The sequence below is a fragment of the Podarcis cretensis genome (genome assembly GCF_951804945.1).
Source record: "Podarcis cretensis genome assembly, chromosome: 17".
NCBI lineage: Eukaryota > Metazoa > Chordata > Lepidosauria > Squamata > Lacertidae > Podarcis > Podarcis cretensis.
The window spans coordinates 9599685-9623422 of NC_137187.1; the positions used below are offsets into that span (position 1 = coordinate 9599685).

Sequence of the window (23738 nt, forward strand, 5' to 3'; positions counted from 1 at the left end):
TGAAGAGCCACACATGTTCTGTCATATTCCACATGTTGTTGACCTCTAACACCCATTAATCATGACCACTGCTCATGTTGGCTGGGGCTGATGGGACCTGGAGTCCAATAACATATGGAGGACCACAGGTTCTTCACGCTTGGCATATGGTATGAAAAGGGAGGGAGACATTTGTATGTCCCACTGCCAAGTGACACAGGTAGGGTATTGCTGAATCTAGTACAGTTGTTTCCTACTTTCCTGTCTCTTTAGTGAGGTGACATCAGTAAAAATGGTCACTAAGAATCTAAGGTCAAAAAGCCATCAATTAGTGATCACTGAAGGAGCACTTGCTCCCTTACTTCTCTCCTCATGCCAAGATCTGTAGAAAAGGCCCCTTTACTCATGGAAACATGGACCTTTTCTGTCATGATTGCTCATCTTTGGAACTTTACGCTATGGCTATATGAAATTTCCATCTTAGGAAGAACTTCCTAAGTACACAGGGAGAAAAATCTGCTTCACTCCCAGATGCCTTTAGATATTTATAAGTTTCCAAAGTTTGAGAGCTTGTGGAAGCAAATCATGTGCCCCCTCCCCTTGAGTGATTGACACTCCCCAGAGAGGCCTAACCCCTTGGCTGATTCTGTCCCACCTTCTAGAAATGTTTGTTGACTTTCATGTCTATGAAGAGGTAATTAAGGTTGGCCTTATTGTACTGTTTGTTTAGTCTTGGTCTACTGGATTTTAACATTCCAAGTGTTCACCACCACCACCACCTAAATCTGTTTTATCAAGGCTGCAATATTTACTATGTAATCCTAGGCATGTTTACTCAGAAGCAAATCCTATTGTGTCCTGTGGGGTTTACTCCCAAGTAAACATGTTTAGGCTTAAGAAGCCTCACAGCTCAATCCTAACAATGTCTATTCAAAAGTAAGTCCTGTAGAATCCAATGTTCTTACTCTTGGGTAAATGGGATTAGCTTTGCAACCATAGTACAGCAAAACACCACTCAAAACATAATTAAACTGATAAAACAGTCCATTGCATGAGTTGACATATTCTGTGACAACAGCAGTCTATAACTGTAACACCCTTTCTGCTCCCAAAAACCAGATCCTACTCATTGACAATTCAACTTAATAGTTTAATAGCAGTTGAAAGTCCCCAACTATCTGACATTCTTTATCTACCACCTATAGTTTGCAATTTGCTGTTTCTTCTGGCCCTAATATTGTGACTAACGCTAAAGGTAAAGGTACCCCTGCCCGTACGGGCCAGTCGTGTCCGACTCTAGGGTTGCGTGCTCATCTCGCTCAAGAGGCCGGGAGCCAGCGCCGTCCGAAGACACTTCCGGGTCACGTGGCCAGCATGACGAAGCTGCAGCTGGCGAGCCAGCACCAGCGCAGCACACGGGAACACCATTTACCTTCCCGCTATAAAGCGGTACCTATTTATCTACTTGCACTTAGGGGTGCTTTCGAACTGCTAGGTGGGCAGGAGCTGGGACCGAACGACGGGAGCTCACCCCGCCGCGGAGATTCGAACCGCCAACCTTACGATCAGCAAGTCCTAGGCACTGAGGTTTTACCCACAGCGCCACCCGCATCCCGAAAACGCTAGCCGTAGTTAGATAACGCTAACTATGACTAATTTCACAAAGCCATCCTTAGAAGCCACGTCTCGGAGTTGACTCAACTGAAATTAATCATAGTTAGTGTGAGTGACAGTTTGTTGCTGTAGACAATCCAAAAAATCATGGGTAACCAAACACAAACCAAACACTTCCAAAATTCCCCTGACCAGAGGAGAGCCTGAGGCTTATTGTAGCTTGTTCCTGCACATGCATGTCTGCTAAACCAGATGTCCTTTTTGCCACGGAGAACCACATGTGTTGGTGGGAAGCAACTCATGCCAGTGGCCAAATCCAGCTATGGGCAGAGCCAATAACACACACATGCCAGGGTGAGTAAATTTGGTTTCTCTAATATTACCATATTGCCAATCTTATATTCAGTTCTTCACATTTCCAGTTTACAAAGCAAAATTGTTGTTTAAAGTGGGCATGAAAATTCATCAGTATTTTAGTATGAAAGTCTCCTAATAAAAAAAAAAGTTTGGGATGCAGTTTTGTCTAATATACACATTTCCCCAAAGCAATATTCCCTAATACAACGCATTGTTTCAGTATATATGCACACTTTAGAGTAGCATATGCATTTTTCTACACATTACCTAGCTGGAGAACTGCATTGCAACATTCAGAGAAAATTGAACTTTGAAGGCTAGCTGTGCTTCACTTCACATATTGCTTTGAAAATTGCAAATTTGATAAGCAAACCTTGAAATGTGTACTGAACAGACTTTTTCTCCTATCCCTAGCACACACTCCTACACACACAGACTCCATTGTGATGGGGAGGAAGGCACAAGGGAGAGTCATCTCTCAACGCCCATCCCTCCCCATCACAGCCTTCAAAACAGCTGTTTGAGTATTACTCTTCACATGCCTTCCTCCCAGCTGTTTGGTGGGCTGAGAGAAACATGATTTCCATGGGGAGGAAACTGCACTGGTGTGACTCCGATCACAATTGTGCTTCCCCTCAGGCAGAGAATTTAATTGGTGGTGGGCACCCAGTTGGGCCATGGGTTGCTAACATGTGCGCTAAGCCATGTTTTAGTGTGACATGTAAACACTGCCTGTGTGTGTGTGATGCGATGCTCTTCTGGAGAAAATTATACATCATTGTCCTGGGACTCTTCCATGATGTGCCATCTGGGCGCATGGGAGGCAGCTGTTTGGTTGTGCTATAAATTGCCATCTTAATAGGGCACAGCATTTGTGAAGCATTGCTAGCTGCTGACTCTAGAAAAATGTTTTCCTTTGCGTTCCTGTTCTTCCAGTCTTTTCTCCTTCTCCTCAATCATGTTCCCATTATGAAAAAAAGAAAACGTATGCAGCAGTTAAGAAAAAAAAAAAGATGAAAGCTTGATCTTTTTGCCTGAAGCAACGTTTGCAAAACTGGCTTTGTTTTGGCAAGAGGGAAATTAACCCCATCTTAAAAGTGTGAGATATTGAAGATACCTTGCAAAGTTAAAACCTTTTTTCTGCCTGTAAATCACCCTGATATTCTGAACTCCGATGCATATTCCGAATCCCCTTGAGCAAAACTAATGACAGCTTCTGACAGCACAATTAATGTATTTACCGCTGATATTTTTGAATTCTGGGGACTTCAGAATGTTGGTCCCATTGGTGATTTTCAGGAATGGCTAGATTTGGTTTCCTTTCACCCTAAAACATTGCATTTAGCAAAAACTAATCAATTTTTTTTTAAGAACAAAAAAGCAACATCATAAAGTGATGAAGGGAAATCTGACCCACAAAATCTTAAGTTCTAGGCTGTGCAGTCTTACAGGCACTAACCTCATCTGATCACAGTCAGTAGGACTTACACCTGAGGAAATTGGTAGAAATTCAGCTTGAACCTTGTTCCCAGAAACCAGAAGAATGAACGCAGAAGTAAGGACTGTGGACTTACCTTGGAAGGCACAACTATTAGAGGGAGAATTTATTGCACATTAGATAAATATTTAACATTGCATAATCTTTTCCTGCATCTTACTTATTTTAGGACGTGGTGATGTTCAATCCTGCATGTACACAGCATATGCAGATGTGGATGGATTATAAGTGTGCCATGGGATACTTATTGTCAGAAAGGAATGGGATGCTCTCTCAGTGTAGGGCTGGGTTTCCCAAACTTGGGTCTCCAGCTGTAGTTGGACTCTAGTTGCCATCATCCTTGACCACTGATCCTGTTAGCTAGGGATGATGAGAGTTATAGTCCAACAACAGCTGGCGTTTGGGAAACCCTGGTGCAGGTTGTTTCAGGTTGCTGAACTTGCAACAGTGTCCCTACTTACGGACAATATGCACAAGCAAGCATACAGGTAGAGACTTCTGGTGATTAGTTAAAGCTGTGTTTGCCTTATGGGCTACATTGCTGAGAAATACAGTGCACAGCTCCCCATGTTTCTGGCATGGAATGCTTAGATATATATCCTGGTTTGGAAGACATGAGTCAGCTTTCAGGTTACATATTAAAATTACCTACATGAGCTTGCTGGGAACAAACAATAAACTCAGAGGAGACTAGCTTTCAAATAAAGAGGAGATGTGTTCTTCAGCAAAAAGCCTGAACAATACATTCTGCTGATGGGTATCTTTACATTTTAATAGGACGATGAAGTGAAAGTGTTTCAAAACTATTTAAATAGCTGGAAAACTAGTTTTACGGCAATTTCCTAGCTTCACATTGCTTCTCTCCAAATGCACCTTAGCTCAGTACTTGACCTAAGGAAAGAAAGCTCTTTTAAAAAACGTCATCACAATCAGCTTTGCAAGAGCAGCCAGGAGAGTCTCTCTTTCTCAAACTGTATCCTCTGTTAAAGCAAACTTTGGTTATGCAGACAATAGGATATTGTGTGTTTGACAGAAACTCCAGCTTCCACTTTTTCCGACCGAGAAAACTAACTAGGAACTTCAGACTTTTTTTTTTTTTTAATAATATTTATTAAAAATTTTCCAGAATAAAAAGGAAAGATAGCAAGAAAGAAAGAAAAAACAGATATGATTTACACTTGGTTTCAGTGGCATCTTTCCCGGACTCCCCCCCTCCCCCTCTTGTATTCCATTTCCCTTAAATTGATTCCACAGATTCTTACCCCAAATTTTAAAACCTTATTTGTAATTTTAAATAACCCATTTATTCCAAATTAATTTATCTTATTTATCTTAATGAACCATTTCTCCTTATATTTTATATAATTCCCTAAGATCGACCCCATTTCCCTTCCACGAATTCCCCTATTTTCAAACAACAAACATGAAAAAAGAAAAGAAAGAAATAATATATAATTTTACAGCCTTTGGATTCCAAATCTCCGCCCCCCCCATTCCCCGGTTCCAATCCCCAAAGTTCATCCATTGTCTACTGCCAGCCTGGTGTATCCACGTCTATATCTCAACTCCACTTTGCCGTCTTTTGATAGCTTTTAATTTCAGAAAGTCCAATCTCGAAAAAACTCTCAGAAAAAGTCATTGTTCTTCCATCCAGACCTCTATGTTTAAGAGTCTAACTTAAATTCTATTTCTTGGTCCTTTTAAAGTCTGGATGTTCCAAATACTCCGGCTTCAAATTTGGTCCAGCTCTTATTCCTCAGGTTGCTTTTTCCTGTTCTGCTGCAGAAACCTTCTAATTCAGAAACTTCTTGTTCTCCACAGAGGCTTTTGTTATTCAGGAACATAACTTGCGTCAAGTCCCTTCCTTTCTTCAATAGATAAATCCATTGTCTCCTTTAGTATAGAAACCTCTGTAGACAAAATAATGCTTCGTTTTTGCAGCTTTCCCAAGAGATAACAGATCCTGCTCAAATTCATAGTATTTTTCCACTTGCTGCTACTGTTGCAATGTCCCAGCCTCCCTCTAGAGGGAATATGGTAACTTAATTTCTTTCAAAATCAGACCCAAAAGTCAAATAACTTGTTGCCTTTATTTCCAATAATTTATGTCCAAATTGTAACAAATCTAACCAGCAAAGCCATCGTAACAAAGTTCTCTTTTATTTTCCTGCTTTGACAGCTACTTTGACAGCTGTCAAAGTTTCTGTGTCTCTTCACCAGTCTCTCATAGCGGATCGTTCCCGGTTCCCGGGGGGGTTGCACTTTAGTTCCCACAAATCAGTCTTCTCCTCCAGCACAATTATTGTAATTTCCCTTCGTGAAGTTAAAAAATTTTTTCAGGTAAACAAGTTCATCTCTCGATCTTAGTTGTCAAATCCTTGCGTTGAGCCATCTACAACAGGGGGGGGGCGGACTTCCTTTTTGCACTCCCCCCGCTCGCTCCAAATTCAAAGATCAAATTTCCCTTTTAAGTCCAATCAATTTACTCACGGGTTGTTCCTTTTAGTCCAAATCCGAAATTTTCAAAGAAGAAGTCGTTGCTCTCCGCCGAATGGCATGCGGCTTCTCTGGGCAGGGGAAGCATTGGACTCACAGCACCACACCCCCCCGTCACCCGCTCCGCAGCCTTTAAAAAGGCTCCTTCGCGGGTCGGGGGGGTGCAAACGGTGCCCGCCGAGTCACCAAGTCCATGGGCATCTCCGCCCATGGTTTTTGAGGGTCCCCGCGTCGCCGGCACGGCAGGACCCGACCCCTACCCAGCCGACTCCCTCCGGAGCTCGGAGGGAGTCCGCCATTCGGCGATGGCGCCGACCCGGAAGTAGGAACTTCAGACTTCAAGTCATATGCAGGCCAGCCGTGTCAGGAGGCCATGTAGACATTTTAATACCAAATATAATAGGGATAAAGGGACACAGGTGGCGCTGTGGGTTAAACCACTGAGTCTTGGGCTTGCCAGTCGGAAGGTCGGCAGTTCGAATCCCCGCGACGGGGTGAGCTCCCGTTGCTCGGTCCCTGCTCCTGCCAACCTAGCAGTTCAAAAGCACGCCAGTGCAAGTAGATAAATAGGTACCGCTCCGGCGGGAAGGTAAACTGTGTTTCCATGTGCTGCTCTGGTTCACCAGAAGTGGCTTAGTCATGCTGTATGCCGGCTCCCTCAGCCAATAAAGCGAGATGAGCGTCGCAACCCCAGAGTCGGTCATGACTGGACCGAATGGTCAGGGGTACCTTTACCTATAATAGGGATATATGGTGAAGGACTGGAAGCCCAGGTGTACACCGCACAGATGATAATATTAAGTACCAGTAAGTAATATTAAGATAAATATTAAGGCATCCCTTATTGTCTACGTGCATTTATTCAGCAGCATTTCTGTTCTTCCTTGTTCTTGTTTGCCTCACTTCGACAAGGTTTCCATTTTTGGAAGGAAGTCTCCTTCCCTCTAATAGCTTCCTTGACTTTATATATTAACTGTGACCTACCAGTTGAACACTGACAGGCTGGAGGTTCAGTTGGGCTCCCTGTGACCAATCCATTGGTAAGGTGAATTTTGTTTGCTGATAGGCTGGGAAACAGAAGGATGGTAGTTGACCTGCTTAGGTTTAATAGCTTAATCCCCTTTTTCTCCCTCTTTTTTTAATCTTTAGCCTGCACCGTCGGCACCTTCAAAGCATCGGTGGGAGATGCACCGTGCAGTCCCTGCCCTGCCCACAGCTATTCTTCCACACCAGGCTCCAGTGAATGTGCTTGCCTGACCCGATACTACCGTTCGTCTTCAGACACCTCCGACACCCCCTGTACCAGTAAGTACCTGGGAGCAAGTGGGTTTGCTTTAAACCTTCTTTCCATTGGCCCCTGCTTCCTGCAATCCTCCTTTTAGCTCCTGGGCACTATCCCGCTGTCCTGGCCCCAAATTTGGTCTGTTCTGGCTTTATTCACCTTAGCTCCTCTGTGCCCCTTTCCCATCTGTCCATGGCCTCAAGTCCTTCCTTGCTCCTGTCCAATTCTATTCAGGGCTATATTTCAATGGCATCCTTTGGGACTCACTCACTGCTTCACAGACATGGGAAAGGTTTTTACAGAAGATGCAGTTGTGTGTGACCGAGAACAGTAGCGGATTCCTTATCCGAAAGCTGCTCCCCACACTGCTGTTTATCTGCCTTCTTTTAGGGATGTATCTGGCAGTGTTTGAGACACAGAATCATCCATGAAGGATTTTTCATTTTGAATGCCATGGTGCCTGTCCGTGGCAGAACGTATTGCAACTGATACTCAGGCTATATTGGAAACAGCCTTTCCTTCTGAATAACCAGAAGGATATGCTGCTTCTCTACATGGAGATTTCACTTCGTTTCATTATTGTGGCTACTACCCTTCGGCCTAAATGCTAGATGCAGCCCCCTCCTTAATTTCATCTGATTCCAGGGCTATTTCTAGGAAGTCATCTCTCTCCATTGCCCCACCCGCTCACCCACCCATGAAAGGCCACCAAGGAGAGTAGCTGGTTGGGCATCGCTGTTGGAAAATGCTCTTAGCTTCCTCCATCAGTGTCACCCATGTTCCCCAGTGGGGCTGGGCGATATCTGGTTTTCAACATCACAATATATCACTAGCTAAACATGGCATTATATCGATATATCACAATATATATCTGTGGTGGCAGAGGGCTTCCCCACAGTGGTGAAGGGCCTTAAAATGTAATGGAGGAGTAGATTTAATAAAAATATTAAATAAACTTCCATATAAAATGCTTAATATATTTTCAACCACTTTGAGTAGTTTAAGTGATTTACTAGTCAGTTTGCATCTGCTTCCTCACTCAGAGGCCTAAGTACAACCTGTGCATGCATAAGTCCCCACTGAGTTCAATTAACTTCTACTTTCCTGGGAATAAGCCTCATTGAATTCAGTAAGGCTTGCTTGTGAGTAGACATGCATTTGCTTGCACTGCTTACTGAAAAACACCCTGCCCATCATTCTCACATAGTACCCAACCTCCCATTTCAGCATAAGACAGCAAGCTAAATCTTCTCCCCTCCACCCCCCCAGAAGCGCCCCCCCCCAAAGCCCTCATCCTACCAATCTTTCCCTTTTTATCAGAGGGAGGGAGGGCAAGCAAGCAAAAAGATACTCCTTTAAATAAAAAAAATTAACCCTTTTTAATATGGAGGAAAGCTATTTAGGGGGAACCAACAACATAAAGACCACCAGAAAATAAAAATGCCCCCCCCTTTTTTTCCCACTGGTGGAGGTGAGTATGAGAGAAGAAATAAGTGCCTTCCAGTTCTTTGTTTACTTTGTTTTGTTTACTTTGCCTCTTTGATTATTAGCCATGGGGGGTTCCTCCTGGATTGTTAGCAGGCTCTGCAAAATTAGCTGAGCTCTAAGTGGAAAGATACTGGTGAAGCTGAAAGGGTTTGCTGGTTTCTGTGAGGGCTTATTGTTATTTCTTATCGGTTAGGAGGAAGGAGGGAGAGAGCCAACAAAGCTGGCAACAAGGTGCCTGCAAATTATCAGCAAATTATCAGCAAATTATCTGTAAAGTATTGGTTCAGCTGAGCTACCCCCTGGGAACTTGTCAAAGCTCCGCCTTTTGTTCACCGGTATATTGCCTTGTTGAAACACTTATCACAATGTTATTTCAATACCGGTATAGCATAGCCCTATTCCCCAGCCTTCCTTTCCTGCTCTGGTGGAAATAAAAGGTGTGTCTTCACCCATATCTCTCTATAGGAATAGTTGTAGTATTGGTCTGAAGCGGCCCACTGCTGCATTTGCACTGTGAGTTAAACCACAGAGCCTAGGACTTGCCAATTCAGAAGGTCAGTGGTACAAATCCCTGCGATGGGGTGAGCTCCTGTTGCACAGTCCCAGCTCCTGCCCATCTAGCAGTTTGAAAGCACATCAAAGTGCAAGTAGATAAATAGGTACCGCTCCGGCGGGACGGTAAACAGCGTTTCCGTGCGCTGCTCTGGTTCCCCAGAAGCAGCTTAGTCATGCTGGCCACATGACCCGGAAGCTGTATGCCGGCTCCTTCGGCCAATAAAGCGAGATGAGCGCTGCAACCCCAGAGTCAGCCACGACTGGACCTAATGGTCAGGGGTCCCTTTACCTTTAAAAGGGGAAAGGCAGTTTTGAGGGGAAGAGGCTTATCATTAGCAGCAGAAATTGTCCAGGAGGCTGCTGGTCAAGGCCCACAATTTTTAGCACACCCCCTCCACAAAATAATAATAAAAAAAATAAAATAAAATCCTCACACGTGGAGAGTCTGCTTTGGCTAGACGCACCATAAAATTTTGTCCTAAGCAATTGCAGTGGAACCTCGGCTGTCAAACGTAATCCATTCTGGAAGACCGTTCGACTCCTGAAATGTTCGACAACCGAGGTGAAATTGCCAGTTGGCAAAATCCATTGAAAAAATGGAGAAACGCGCCTCGGAAGCCGTTCAACTTCCGAGTAGCGTTCGAAAACAGAAGCGTTCACTTTCAGGTTGTCGGCTTTCGAAAGCCGAAACGTTCAACTTCCAAAGCGTTCGACAACCAAGGTTCCACTGTAGTATTAAGAAGTGTAAAGACTTTCCCCTTTATTTCTTGAAGTGCATTGTGAACCCTCTGAAACACTGCAGCTGCCTTTTTGCATCATTTTATGGGGGGGAGAGTTTCTCCTCAATTCTCAGGCTCTGACTCTCTGCGTTCGTTCCTTGCAGGCACCCCATCTGCCCCTCGTGACCTTAGCTATGAGATCATTGGATCCAACGTCCTCCTGACCTGGCGCCTCCCAAGGGACTTGGGTGGCCGAAAGGATGTTTTCTTCAACGTCATCTGCAAGGTGTGCCCGACAGGCTCCCCGGGGCCTTGTGTTCGATGCGGGGACAGCGTCCAGTTTGAGCCACGCCAGGTGGGGCTGACAGAGAGTCGGGTGCAAGTCTCCAACCTCCTGACCCGCGTGCAGTACACCTTTGAGATCCAGGCAGTCAACCTCGTGACGGAGCTCAGCCCAGATGCTCCACAATTCGCCGCCATCAATGTTAGCACCAGCCAGTCAGGTGAGGAGTGCTTTTGGGGGAGCCCCATTCTTTGCTTTGCCAATTCTGTTTTGTCTTCCTGGTCTTGTTTGGCGTTTCTGTTCAAGCAATGACTCAAACACCAAAGTGTATTGCCAGTATTTGCTCTTTAGAGTCTCACATCACCCTAAAGTATCACCATCATACTTAATATTCATAAAGGATTTTCCATACATTATCTAGCTGTAATTCTTACAACACCTCCATGAGATAAGTCAATGTTACCGTACTGGCCCGAATATAAGCCATACCCAAATATTAGCTGCACCCTTAAAATTAATGGTGGGACGCAGGTGGCACTGTGGGTTAAAGCCTCAGCGCCTAGGACTTGCCGATCGAAAGGTCGGCGGTTCGAATCCCTGCGGCGGGGTGCGCTCCCGCTGCTCGGTCCCAGCGCCTGCCAACCTAGCAGTTCGAAAGCACCTCCGGGTGCAAGTAGATAAATAGGGACCGCTTACCAGCGGGAAGGTAAACGGCGTTTCCGTGTGCGGCTCTGGCTCGCCAGAGCAGCGATGTCACGCTGGCCACGTGACCCGGAAGTGTCTCTGGACAGCGCTGGCCCCTGGCCTCTTAAGTGAGATGGGCGCACAACCCCAGAGTCTGTCAAGACTGGCCCGTACGGGCAGGGGTACCTTTACCTTTACCTAAAATTCATGGGGGGGGGGAGGGAGAAAAAGACAGTATCCAGATATAAGCCACTCCCTTAAAATTCCACAGTCACTCACACCTGTTCCGTTTTACCGTATGTCTGTTTCAGTAGCGATATCATAAAAGCCAATTTTTGTAAGGTCGCGAATTCAAGCAGCATTTTAACTTTTCACGGTTGGAATTTGGGGGGGGGGGGGAAGTGAGACTTATATTCAGGCCAATATGGTATTATCCTCCACACAATAGATGCGGGAGGCTGAGGCTAAGTAAGAACAGGGTGGATTGCCTAAGAGTATAAATTCATGGAAGAGGTAAGATTTGAACTGGGGGCTTTCAGATTCATAACTCAGTCTCTTGCAGGGTTTTTTTTTTGTGGGGGGGATGCCCCAGTGCTTCCTCCATGAAAACTCGCTCCTTAATTCTGAATCAGAGCAAACAGCATTCTGCAGGAAACCCAAATTGCCGTTTGTTCCAGTTCAGCATTGAAAAGTAGGGTTTTGAGGGGAAAGCAGAACAAGAACAACAACAACAACAACAACAGTAAGGTGCTCAGATGTGAAACTGAGAAAGTGCAGCCATGTGCCTAGAAAGTGCAGGGCAAGAAATATTTTTGTGGATGAGCCCTTCGTCTGGAGGGCCACAGGAGTTGGGTATGTCAACAGCCACATGGGTCAGAGGAGCAGATGTTTCACTGTGAGGCTTTGGCAGGGAGACCTCTGAGCATCAGGCCTGATGCAAAAATGAAGAGCAGTTTCTTGGATTCTGTGGCTGTCTCCAAACAGCATATATATTTCCTACACCTCATATAATGGCGCAGTTCTAAAGCACATTGTAGGGAAATGTAGGGATGCCGCAAATCTCTGTGATCTCCCATTTCCAGAGCAAAAATAAAATAAGCATTTTTGCTTTCGTGGATGAATGTTAGGAACATTTTTGTTGGAACCACAACAGCAGCTAACATTAATGCAGTCTGTTGCACAGAGAAATCAGTTGCACGTGTGGTGTAAGCAGAGATTCTGGTCTACGTGATACGGTTGTCTGTGTTTTTGCATGTCAGATATGCATGAGTAAGTCTTGAGATGCAAGCCACCCTACACACTTTTAGTGTCTCTACAGTAAATTTGACTATTTATTGACAATTGTTACCAACACATGACCATCACTATAAATAGAGTAGATTTGCTCTGCACTCACTGTGCATATCATAGGCCCAAATTTCTTCTCCTTTTTTTGAATGACAGTTTGATCTGTGTTAATACTAGCACTATATTATATATAACCTTTTTATCCTGTTCATTGCAATCATAATTCCAGGATAACAGTAAAATTATACTAGCAGCCTCATACTCAGTGTTGCTCAGGAACTGTAGGAAACCAAAACAGCAATAAAAACAACAACAACAGCAAACAGTGCAGTTTTAAAATAAGTGGCGCAATTTTGAAAGTTTCAGTCTGGCATCCAGTTGTATTCAAAGACAGACAAAAACCTCCTTGATCTCAGGAAACTTCATACAAAATTGCTGCAGTTTTGAACAGTTTGGCCTGCCATTTTTGTTCAAAATTGTGTCTGGTTGCATCCAAACATAGCTGAAAAACTACTCCTTGATCTTAGGAAACATCATGCAAAATTGGGTTATGATAGCAGCAAACAAGCAACTTTCCTAAATACACATAAAAGCAACATCACAAAACAAAGGGAGATAAATTACAGTCAATAAACATCCAATCTAACTCCAGCAAAGTCTCTGAACAAGGAACCAGGTCTTTTAGCTGGTGCTGGAAATTCAGTCATATCTCAGGGGAGGGAGTTCCAAAGCTGGGGCGCCACCACCAGGAAGGCTCTCCCCCACCAAACAAACCTCAGTTTAACAGGTGGCTACACCAAGCAAAAAGGGACGTGGGTGGCACTGTGGTCTAAACCACTGAGCCTAGGACTTGCCGATCAGAAGGTCGGCGGTTCGAATCCCGCGACAAGGTGAGCTCCCGTTGCTCGGTCCCTGCTCCTGCCAACCTAGCAGTTCGGAAGCATGTCAAAGTGCAAGTAGATAAATAGGTACCACTCCAGCGGGAAGGTAAACGGCGTTTCCGTGCGCTGCTCTGGTTCGCCAGAAGCGGCTTAGTCATGCTGGCCACATGACCCGGAAGCTGTACACCGGCTCCCTCAGCCAATAAAGCGAGATGAGCGCCGCAACCCCAGAGTCGGCCACGACAGGACCTAATGGTCAGGGGTCTCTTTACCTTTACCTTTACACCAAGCAAGCCAGTTTTGATACAGAAGATGAGCTGTTTCTTCTCACAGGTAACCAGGTCCCACGTTCTTTAGAGTTTTATATACCATCACCAGCATGAGGAAAACAATAAAGTCTCCGCATTTTGCTATTTGGTCATGAGTATATCAAACAATGGGCCTTTAAAGCCTGCAAAGTATGTGAAATGGTGTTACTGGACTGTGGCTACAGTATAAAGCAAGGACAGGCATTGTAATTCCATTGGCAGTTTTGAATGGGGACTGTAATGCCCCTTTAAGCCTATTTTGAATATGATTATACAAGTAGTCCATTACCGTGGTTGGGATCCATTTTACAACAAACAAACAAAACCCCAGAACAATTGCACCCCTGCTGTAGCAGCTGACTGGCAAACATGCTGTGCCTGCATTCAGGAAGGTTTTGCACATTCCTAGGAAGAAAATACTGCAAGGAAGAAACATTATTAGAAGAGGATGTGTCAGGTGGTCCCCTCCATCTCCTGCTCACCGCTGTTGTTTTGCCTGACCCTCTGCTACCTTTCAGTTCCTCTTCCCTTTCAACTTCCTCGTTTACCTTTTCTGTGTCACACTTGCTCTCTTCCTTCTCCCAGCTGCCTTTTGTCTTGTCTCTTCCTTTCCGCACACCCTTTCACTTCCCATCAGCTTCTGTCCTTGGCAGCCCATATTTCACGGCCTTTTAAAACGAACGTTGCAACGATGCACCAGCCTGTCTGTCTCCGAAGGGAAAGCATATGAGAGGTTGACAAAAGGTAAAAACTATGTGAATCGCTAGTCTGAACCGCAGAAACGCATGCAGTCTCTAGGTCTGCGCAATGCCGGAAACCTTTATCAAAATGTCAGGGAGCCAAGTTGTTGCTGAACTTCAGTGGTGGGTGAAGCATTGGAAGCGGTAAAGCTGCATTTCAGGTGTCACCTGTATAGATAAAAGAAATTCAGTTGGTGAGGTGGAGACTTTCTCATCAAGGTTTGGAGGCTGGCTCTCTAAAGATAAATATTGTGGGATACTTGTGGAATTCAAGGTTAGGTGGCAACCATTTTTAGACACATCCAGTTGACGCGTCATCACCAACGTGCGGGTCCTTTTGGACCTGGAAGAAGGCAGAACAGGAACATTCAACTGACACGCATGGGGGCCAGGAACAGAACCCCTATATGAAATGTATTTGCAAATTCTTGTATGAAATGACCAAATCTGCATTTTTTAAGGAACTTGGAAGCGGCCTTATATTATTCTGGGTCGGATCGTTCGTCCATCTAGCCAGGGGTACCAACAAGATTTTCTGAGCCTGGTGCACTGTACCTAGACTAAGTGCTTTCTGCTGCACTTACCAGAGAAGAAATAATTTTGCATACAATTTGCAAACAGTTTATGTCACATGCAAATTTGTACCCACTGTTGTAGGTGCGGGTGTGGCGCTCTCAAAAATAAATCAAGTGTCACACACAAGTTATAAGGTGTCCAACAGACAGAATATCAGCAGGTGAAATTTTCCCCATAGTTCCATGCTACAAAAGGCTTGCTCTGTTTAATATCTGCCTGCCCCATATCTGTGGTTTTGGTCACCTCCTGCCTTGGTCCAACTCTCAGATGAACATGCCTCACGTTGCTGTTGTGAACATACAGAAGAAGATATAAAATGGCTGAAAAAAACGACAGTGCTTTTTTACTTACAGGCATCACATTTGTACTTTGTGGCATAAAATTTTGCCTCTTTTCACCAAAATTATGCATGTTTTGTCCCATCCCCTAAAAAAAGAGAAAATAGTACACCTCCAAGGCTTCAACCGATCTTAACATGGACCGATTATTGTGTGTTTAGATGCACACATCCCAACTATAATCAAGTGAGCTTACTCCCAGGTTGGTATGCACAACAGACCCTTTTATCATGAACTTTTCCGCCCCTTTCCCACAAGAAATCCCAGACTGCAATCCTGTACCCACTTACCTTGGGTTAAGGCCCATTGAACATAAAAAAGATTACTTCTGAGTAGACATTCATACAGTTGAACTGTAAGTTAATTATCCATTACATTCTTTATGAGTGTCTGGTCCTTAGTGGAGATGCTTAAGCCTCTTTGCAAAATATTCAGTTTGCTGCTGCTGCTGCTGCTCTTCTTCTCTTCTTCTTCTTCCCCTTCCTCCTCCTCCTCCTCCTCCAGCAGTGAGGGGATTCTTTAACAGTAGATTCTGCAGAAAGTAACTTAACAAATGAGCTTAAATGTGCAGGGGATGAAGAGGCAGGGATTCCTGGTATCCAAGCAACTCACTTGTCAATCACAGCTCTGATTTCACTCGTTAGCTGAAAACACTGAAAGGCACCATTCTGCATTTCAAGTTTCAGCCAAGCTCAACTTCTGAACCCATTCTCCAAGAGCATATGCGCAAAAACCAGGAATGTGATACCTGCCTTGAATACTGAGATAACCTTGGTGTGGATGTTCAGGATACCATAGCATATTTCAGGTTTTAACTGCCGTTTGGCCCTTGCATCTGTTTTGCAAAGGGGGCCAAGGTGGGAGGCGGCAGTATTAAAAAGAAATGCAAAACAGATTGTAATGCAACATTCCCAGAGGCTGAGCCCCTTGTGCTTTGTGAGCAATAAATCCTAATGCTAACTTATTGATAAGAAGTTATGATAAACTTTAGTAAATCATAAGTCTATCACAAGGTAAACAAGAGTATTATTGGAGTGGAAAAAACAGTAGAGCACACAGGACTAGAGCTGTGGGTGGCCAAACCAGGAACCCAACCTGGAGTGCACATTCGCCATTCCAAGGTGGGTCCCTTCAGTCAGGAGTCTGAAAGTGGAGATGGGGATGGAGTTAGGTGCATGTGCCTGTAATGAAACAGGTTCTGCTCTATTAACCAAATCTGGGAAGAAGTCCAGATTCCCAGCATGGAGGCCAACCCAGAGGCTGATGCTGCCCCTCTCATTTCCCTAAAGAGAACTCATGAGACTTGTTCACTAGGCTGGACCCCAGCCATGGCGTTCCAAATTCAAGCCCTCTCTGCCCTGACATCTCTTGCTCGCCTCTAGTAATCCCATTTCCGGTCTTGTTTCTGGAGAAAAGGAGCAGCCAGGCTGGTTTGGGCTGGGCTGGGGCTCCATGTCCTGCCAGCAGCAGAGCCATAATTGGATTCCTTGTGTCTCTTTCAAATTGTGGAAAAACAAAGATCCTCAGGGAGGCTTCCTCAGGTCCCTTCAGCCGTAAAAGAGAAGCAAATCACTCTCATGCAGCAAAGGGGTCTTGGGAGACCAGGAGTGCTGAAAGCCTCCCCATCAGAGTAGTGGTACCTATTGGGCAGCTATTGTGGTCAGGTCCTCCTTTGTCTGCTGTTTCCCGCCCTCCCCCCTCGTCCTCTTCCCCAAGATCATTAGGAGTGAGCTTGAGATGAGCTGACCTCGATTCGTAGTGACAGCTCACGCTAACTAGGCCTCTGTTGCTCCGTCACGTGGCCCCGCCTCACCCCCGCCTCTGTCTATTCGTCCCCCTTGGCAACTTTTCATTTTAGCTTAGATTTTTTTCTCCCCGATTACACATACATTTGGGAAGACTTGCCTGGGCTCAGAGAAAGGCGGGATAAAGGAGATGGGGACGAGGCGGGGGGAGACAGGAAGAGGAAACCCTTTCTGAATGAGTGGCTGTGTCAGTCGTAAGGACACAAGGCGAGTCCTGCTGCATCACACCAAAGGGCCATGTAGTCTGGCAGGCTTACAATCACAGCAGAGGGGGAAGAGACCTCCCCTGTTACTTGTCCTCAACATCTGGTATTTAGAGGCATGCTTGCTGCTTCTGAACATGGAGGTTTGATTTATGTACAATGGATAATGGACATTGATAGGCCCCTCTGTTTGTGTAGTTTTTAAAGCATCTAAATGGCTGCTGTTATATATATTGAAGAAGAAGAGTTTGGATTTGATATCCCGCCTTTCACTCCCTTTAAGGAGTCTCAAAGCGGCTAACATTCTCCTTTCCCTTCCTCCCCCACAACAAACACTCTGTGGGGTGAGTGGGGCTGAGAGACTTCAAAGAAGTGTGACTGGCCCAAGGTCACCCAGCAGCTGCATGTGGAGGAGCGGAGACACGAACCCGGTTCCCCAGATTACGAGACTACCGCTCTTAACCACTACACCATACTGGCTCTGTGAATTCCACGAGCTAGCTATTTTGTTGTGTGAAAGTACTGTTGTTTGGCCATCTCACACCTTTTGGGGGTCCCAAGTTCTAGGATTATGAGAGATGGAGAAAAATTTTCTTTGTATTTTTTTCTCTGCACTGTTAACTATGGTATAGGGCTCTGTCATGCCCTGCCCTAGTTCCCTTGTTTTCTAAATGAAAATGCCCCAAATGTTCTAGCCTTTTTCTATAGGGAAGGTGCTCCAACACCTTGATTAATTTGGTTCTCAAACCCCACCCCCAGTTTTGTGTGTGTATCTTCTGTCTGTCACTCTCCCTCCCTCCCTTATAAACCCAGTAGATCACTGCAGTCTGCAGAAGTGCTCCTTCAAGTTCTAAAGATCTCAGAAGCCCATGTGTCAGGCCATATTCTGTGGAATCATAGAATTGTAGAACCCCCTGCAATGCAGGGATCTCAACATGACAGGTGACCATTCAACCATTGCTTAAAAACCTCCAATGAAGGAGAGGCCATCACCTTCTGAGGGACTTTGTTCCACTGTCAAACAGCTCTTACTTTCGGAAAGTTCTTTCTGATGTTTAGTCAGAATCGGCTTTCTTGTAATTTGAATGCATTGGTTCAAATCCTAGCCTCCAGTGTTCCATCTTCCATATGGCAACTCTTTAGATATTTGAAGATGGCTATCTCCTCTCGGTCTCCTCTTTTCCAGGCTAAACATATCCAACTCCCTCAACTATTGCTTATAAGGCTTGGATTCCAGACCCTTCATCATCTGCACACATTCCAGCTGGTCATATTCTTCTTAAACTGTAGGACCTAGAACCGGATACAGTATTCCAGGTGTGGTCCGACTAAGGCAGAATAGAAGAGTACTATTACTTCCCATGTATATTAAGGAGAAATTTGTGCTAAAATGCTGATGAACTTTCATGAGGGCTATTTGCAAGCTGGTGTGGCAATGTGGAGAAGTGAACTAAGAGTAGAAAAATGAGAAAGTGAGAGGAAGTGAAATTGACATATTTGTCTGGTCATAGTCAGGACACAAGTTAAGCTGATAAGATACATGGTCCAATAGTTTCTTGTAATTAGTTTCGTTCCTACACAACAAGCAGTGAATAAACTATAAGGTAATTTTAGATTTACCTTATAGTAAATTTAGGAAAAGCACCCTTACTGTAATAGTAGCTCAGCAAAGGAATCAACTGCCTAGGGAACATGTGAAATTTGCTGTTCATTTATTTTACTTGCATTCTGCACCCAGAACAGGAGGCTGGTCAGAATTACATGGACATCATTTGAATCCATGCCATTTGCCATGCAATTTTAGATGGGACAAAATAGTCTTGTCATTGATGACTGAGTACCACATTCAAACCTGCCTTTGAAACTAGTTTGTGCATGGATCCTTCCACACAACACATGGTAGCAATTATGAGATTGCCTCTCTGGAGCTTATCCTGGCTCTCTAGTTAGAACACCTGCATGTTTCCAAGTACAGTGGTACCTCGGGTTAAGAACTTAATTCGTTCTGGAGGTCCGTTCTTAACCTGAAACTGTTCTTAACCCAAATAACCACTTTAGCTAATGGAGCCTCCTGCTGCCGCCGCGCCGCCGGAGCACAATTTCTGTTCTCATCCTGAAGCAAAGTTCTTAACCCGAGGTACTATTTCTGGGTTAGCAGAGTAACCTGAAGCGTATGTAACCCGAGGTACCACTGTACCTGTATGTTGCATCCACACTTTTACTTTTTGTGTAGGCATGCACACTTCAAAAAAAGCAATGTCCTGTGTGGGTGCAAATGAAGCCAGTACAGAAATGCTCCCCACACTGGCTGCATCCCACATTTGAACTTTCTATAATGTCACTAGAGAATGCAGAAAAACACGCCAAGCAAACCCAAGGCTTTTTTTCAGGCAGGCAACAGCTGCCACAGGTGTCTACAAATGTGAGGGCACGACCAAGCTGCCTTGTACCTGCCAGAAGTTACTAGGCAGGCTTCCTGGATGTGCTAGACCTGGAGAGCTGGGATTTGGAGAGGCCATAAGTACAGGAACCACCAAGGTGTGATGAGGATTTCATCTCGAGGCAGTGACATTCACAGGCAATAGTGCAGAAGAGTCATTAGGCAGACTTTACAAGGCTGAAGAGATACGGCTGAAGAGGAGATTTCTAGGGCTGAGCGTGACCCTGAGATTATTGACTGTGAAGGCAGATAAAAACTTTAGCTCAGGAGGAAAATTGATTCAGGCTATTACTCTTGCTGCAAGAGGCACATCCGTTATGTTCAGCTGAAAGTTGCAGACAGGTATGTGCCAGGGAAGGGCACACAGTTTTCATAAGATAATGCACACTCAAAAACCATTAAGGTGTATCCAACAGAGAAGGCCTGCATAACTTGTGACCCACAAAGCCAAGTGTAACCTGCCCACTACGTCCTATGTTGCTTTCCGGGTGGTTTTTTTCTCCAGTATCAAAACCAAGAGCTATATCAAGCCCCTGGTGGGACACTTGATGAGCTATATTTGGCATGGTCGCTTCCAAGCAGGTCTGTGCTGCTAGCTGTACACTACAGTATCAGATTCTCCCTACGCTGCACAAACATTAAAAAAAAGTAAATAAACAGCACAATCCACTGGAAACTCCTACAAAGTCCCACTAAAATGTGTTGGACGGGGGACAAGTAGTGATAATCAGCACTGAATGAATGTTTTCGGTGCAAAACATAGAGAGTCCCAGAGCAAGAAAAATGATGGGTTATTGCTGGGACTGAGAGAGGAACATCAGGTTCTTCTCGGTCAGGGTTTCCCAAAATTGGGTCTCCCACTGTTTTTGGGCTACAACTCCCATCATTTAAAAGTGATCTGAAAACAGTGTAACTTTATATTGCTGATAATATGTCCTAGGTAGTATTGATGACTGTGGCTTTTGGGAATGCATATGCAATGCAATGCCACATAGTCTCGGGGTTTCTAAGGAGTTATAGGACACCTATGATTTGGTATACATGAAACATAATCTAACTCTGTCTGCGACCTGGGTCACATGTAACACTAAGCCAAACTATGGCATAATGCAAGTGAGCAAACGTGGTTTCCTGGAGCGAAGATTGCATTCATGCACTTCCCCCGGTCTTCCTGCTGCCATACTACTCAAGGCTAAGCCATGGTGTGGCTTAGTGTTAGGTCCGAACCTGGGTTCATGTTTTATCTTGCTTCAGACACACTGTGAACTACAACCAAGATTTGTTCTTGCTTTCACTATTCATGGTTTCTCTGAGGGAGACCAGTTTGGGACAATCCCCTAATATCAGCTGCCTAACTGCAATATGAGGATAATAATAATGCATATCTGCTTAACAGAATCATTTTAAGGATTGCAGTGGGGTGGAGAACCAGTAGACCTCCAGATGGTCTTGAATGACCACTTTCATTATCCCTGACCATTGGGCCATACTGCTGGGGGTGGCAGTGAGTCAGAATTCAATACCATCTAGAGGGCCACATGTTTCCCACCTTTGGATTGCAGTAAATCAGCACATGTGGAGTACTTTGAGCACATATAAATGCTAAGTGCTAAAGTAGAACCAAATTTCACCATACTTCTCAAAGTCAGTGATGTGCAGTGAAATTTTTCATAGAGGGATAGTTAGGGCCAGAAGTGCCAGCTTGCAAGGGCGATGTCAGGCACATGATGTCCTGACATCATGCGTGTGTCCCTCCCTGAGCTGGGCAGAAGCTTCCTGGGGTTTGGGAAGGAGGCTCTGGCTGGATGCTGAAGCCCTCCTGCCTCCTTCCCAAAGCAGGATGAGCTTTGGGAAGGTGGCAGGAGGGCTCTTGGACCCATTAGAGCATTGCATCTCCCCCCCCCCTAAGTCGGGCAGAAGCTTCCTGTGCTTTGGGAAGGAAGAGCCAGGGGAATATTTAGGGACTAGCCCAGTCCCTAGTCCACTGACCACACACCATTGCTCAAAGTACAGATGCATTGAGGGCACAACTACATGTTACACTGAAAATGGCACCACTGTTCTCTCCCATGTCTCAAGTTCATGATGCATCCTCTTAGGTTGTAGTGTTCCACACCCCTGCCCGCCACAGCCCATTGTGTGGAGCATCTGCCTTGCATGCAGAGGGTCATAGGTTCAGTCTGTGGGGTCCATGGGTAGGACCAAGAAAGACTCCTGCCCCAAACCCTGGAGATCTGCTAGAAGTCAGTGTCAACACTAATGGGCTGAATGGACCAGTGGTATACCTGGGTATAGAGCAGCTTCCTATATGTTACTCTGGAAGCGCAGAATCTGGACAGCACAGGATTTGATGTGATGTCCAACCTGAAAGAACAAAAACAAGAATAAACTAATGAGAAGGATAAGCATTTTAAAAGCAGAGAGAGAGAAAAGGCCCCGCTGTGCAGCAAGGAAAAAAATCACGTAGCAAAGCAAGCAAGGCGAAGCTAATCAATACGAATAACAACAAGGGGGGGAAAGGCAACAGCAAAATACTTGAGATAGTTTTAAGTGGCACTGCCGTCTGGTTTGCTTGACTGTCATACATGGTCCACGTAGGAAAACATTCCTGATGCCTAATGCGGCAAACAGCAGGCTGAAGGCGATTGCTGAACCCCTTCATTAAAAGCCTAGTCCCACTGCCATCTTCAGGACAAGCTGATCCACAGAGATTGTTTGTGGCAGCAAATTATCTAAGTGCTATTAGGCACAGCTAGTGTGTCTCCACACATAAGCCTCATTAGAAGAGAGCAAAAGTTAGAGCAGTGACAAATTGCCATGCTTTGGTGCTCTAGAGGTGTGGCACGTACAAAATGAATCCTAGAGCCGGGCGGCCCTGCAGTGCGTAGAATTGATCCCCTAGCTGCAAAACAAGGAAGGACGTTGATGTGGTGCGTGTCTCCTTGACTGCAAATCCACAGGTTGGTTGCAAGCCAGATGTTGGGGCCATGTGTAAGAGGCATGCATATTTGTATCCATGCATCCGCTGTGTTCATGATGTGCCTGCGTTGTTTAAGGAATGGTGTTAAGTGTTGCAATATACCATATTTTTCTAACACGCCCCTGTGTATAAGACGTCCCCTATTTTTGAGGACTCCAACTTAAGCTTTTCAGGGGGGGACCAGAGTTGTTGAGTTTTTTTTAGGGGGGATTCCCGGAAATCGCTCACCCACCACAAAAGCCGCCAATCGCCCGCCCAATTGCCACAGCAAATCAACACCAGCCCTTGTTGCAGCCACCAATAACACACAAAATAGCCACTGACAATCTCCAGCTAGCGGGAGATACCAATCCCACGTCACCAATATGCACTGACCGTGTATAACACGCCCACCATTTTTTACTAACTTTGTTTAGGAAAAAATCCTTGTCTAATACACGTAAAAGTACAGTAATGTGCCACATTGTATCTCTTTCAAGGGGTACATGGTGCTGTAGGGCTGTTCATTTAGTGATGGTACCAAGACTGAATAGAAACTGGTAATTTTAATGGAGCAATACCCTGCCAAGGACTTAGCTTCTAATTTATTTACAGTGGTGCCTCGCAAGACAAAAAGAATCCATTCCGCGATTCTCTTCGTCTAGCGGTTTTTTCGTCTTGCGAAGCAAGCCCATTGACGGATTAGCGGATTAGCGCTATTAGCGGCTTAGCGGCTTTTAGCGGCTTAGCGGATAAGCAGATAAGCGGCTTAGCGGCTCAGAAAAGGGGGGGGAGGGGGAAAAAGTCGGAAAAACTCGCAAGACATTTTCGTCTTGCGAAGCAAGCCCATAGGAAATTTGTTTTGCGAAGCACCTCCAAAACGGAAAACCCTTTCGTCTAGCGGGTTTTTCGTCTTGCGAGGCGTTCGTCTTGCGGGGCCCCACTGTATTTCTTGTTAGGTTTTTTTAAAGAAATAATAATTCAGTGCAGTTCTTTCCTATGGTTTACGTGGATCCGTTGCTTCTTCCTGGATTAGTCAAAGGGGAGATTCCATCCAATCAGGGATGTCACAGTGAATGGACTTGTTACCTGTAGCTTTTCACCTAGGTTCCTACAGTGTGTGGCATTCCTGAAGACAGGAGGTATAGAACTATTAACTGCTTAACATTTTGGACTAGGGATGCTGTTTGCATGAGCTTTCGTTTCAGTATCAGAAAAACCAAGACAGGCAGTTGTGTTAGATGTG

The 23738-nt window shown here is 45.0% G+C and overlaps 1 protein-coding gene across 3 annotated transcripts in view; it reads left to right on the forward strand.

The window, feature by feature from the left end:
- LOC307206250 (ephrin type-B receptor 5) overlaps positions 1 to 23738 on the forward strand; it is a 164076-nt gene that overhangs the window by 109640 nt on the left and 30698 nt on the right. For all 3 annotated transcript variants that reach the window (XM_079959249.1, XM_079959247.1, XM_079959248.1), the window contains 2 exons: positions 7094 to 7249; positions 10153 to 10491. In XM_079959249.1, coding sequence (XP_079815375.1) covers positions 7094 to 7249; positions 10153 to 10491 — 495 coding nt within the window. The remainder of the gene's footprint in view (positions 1 to 7093; positions 7250 to 10152; positions 10492 to 23738) is intronic.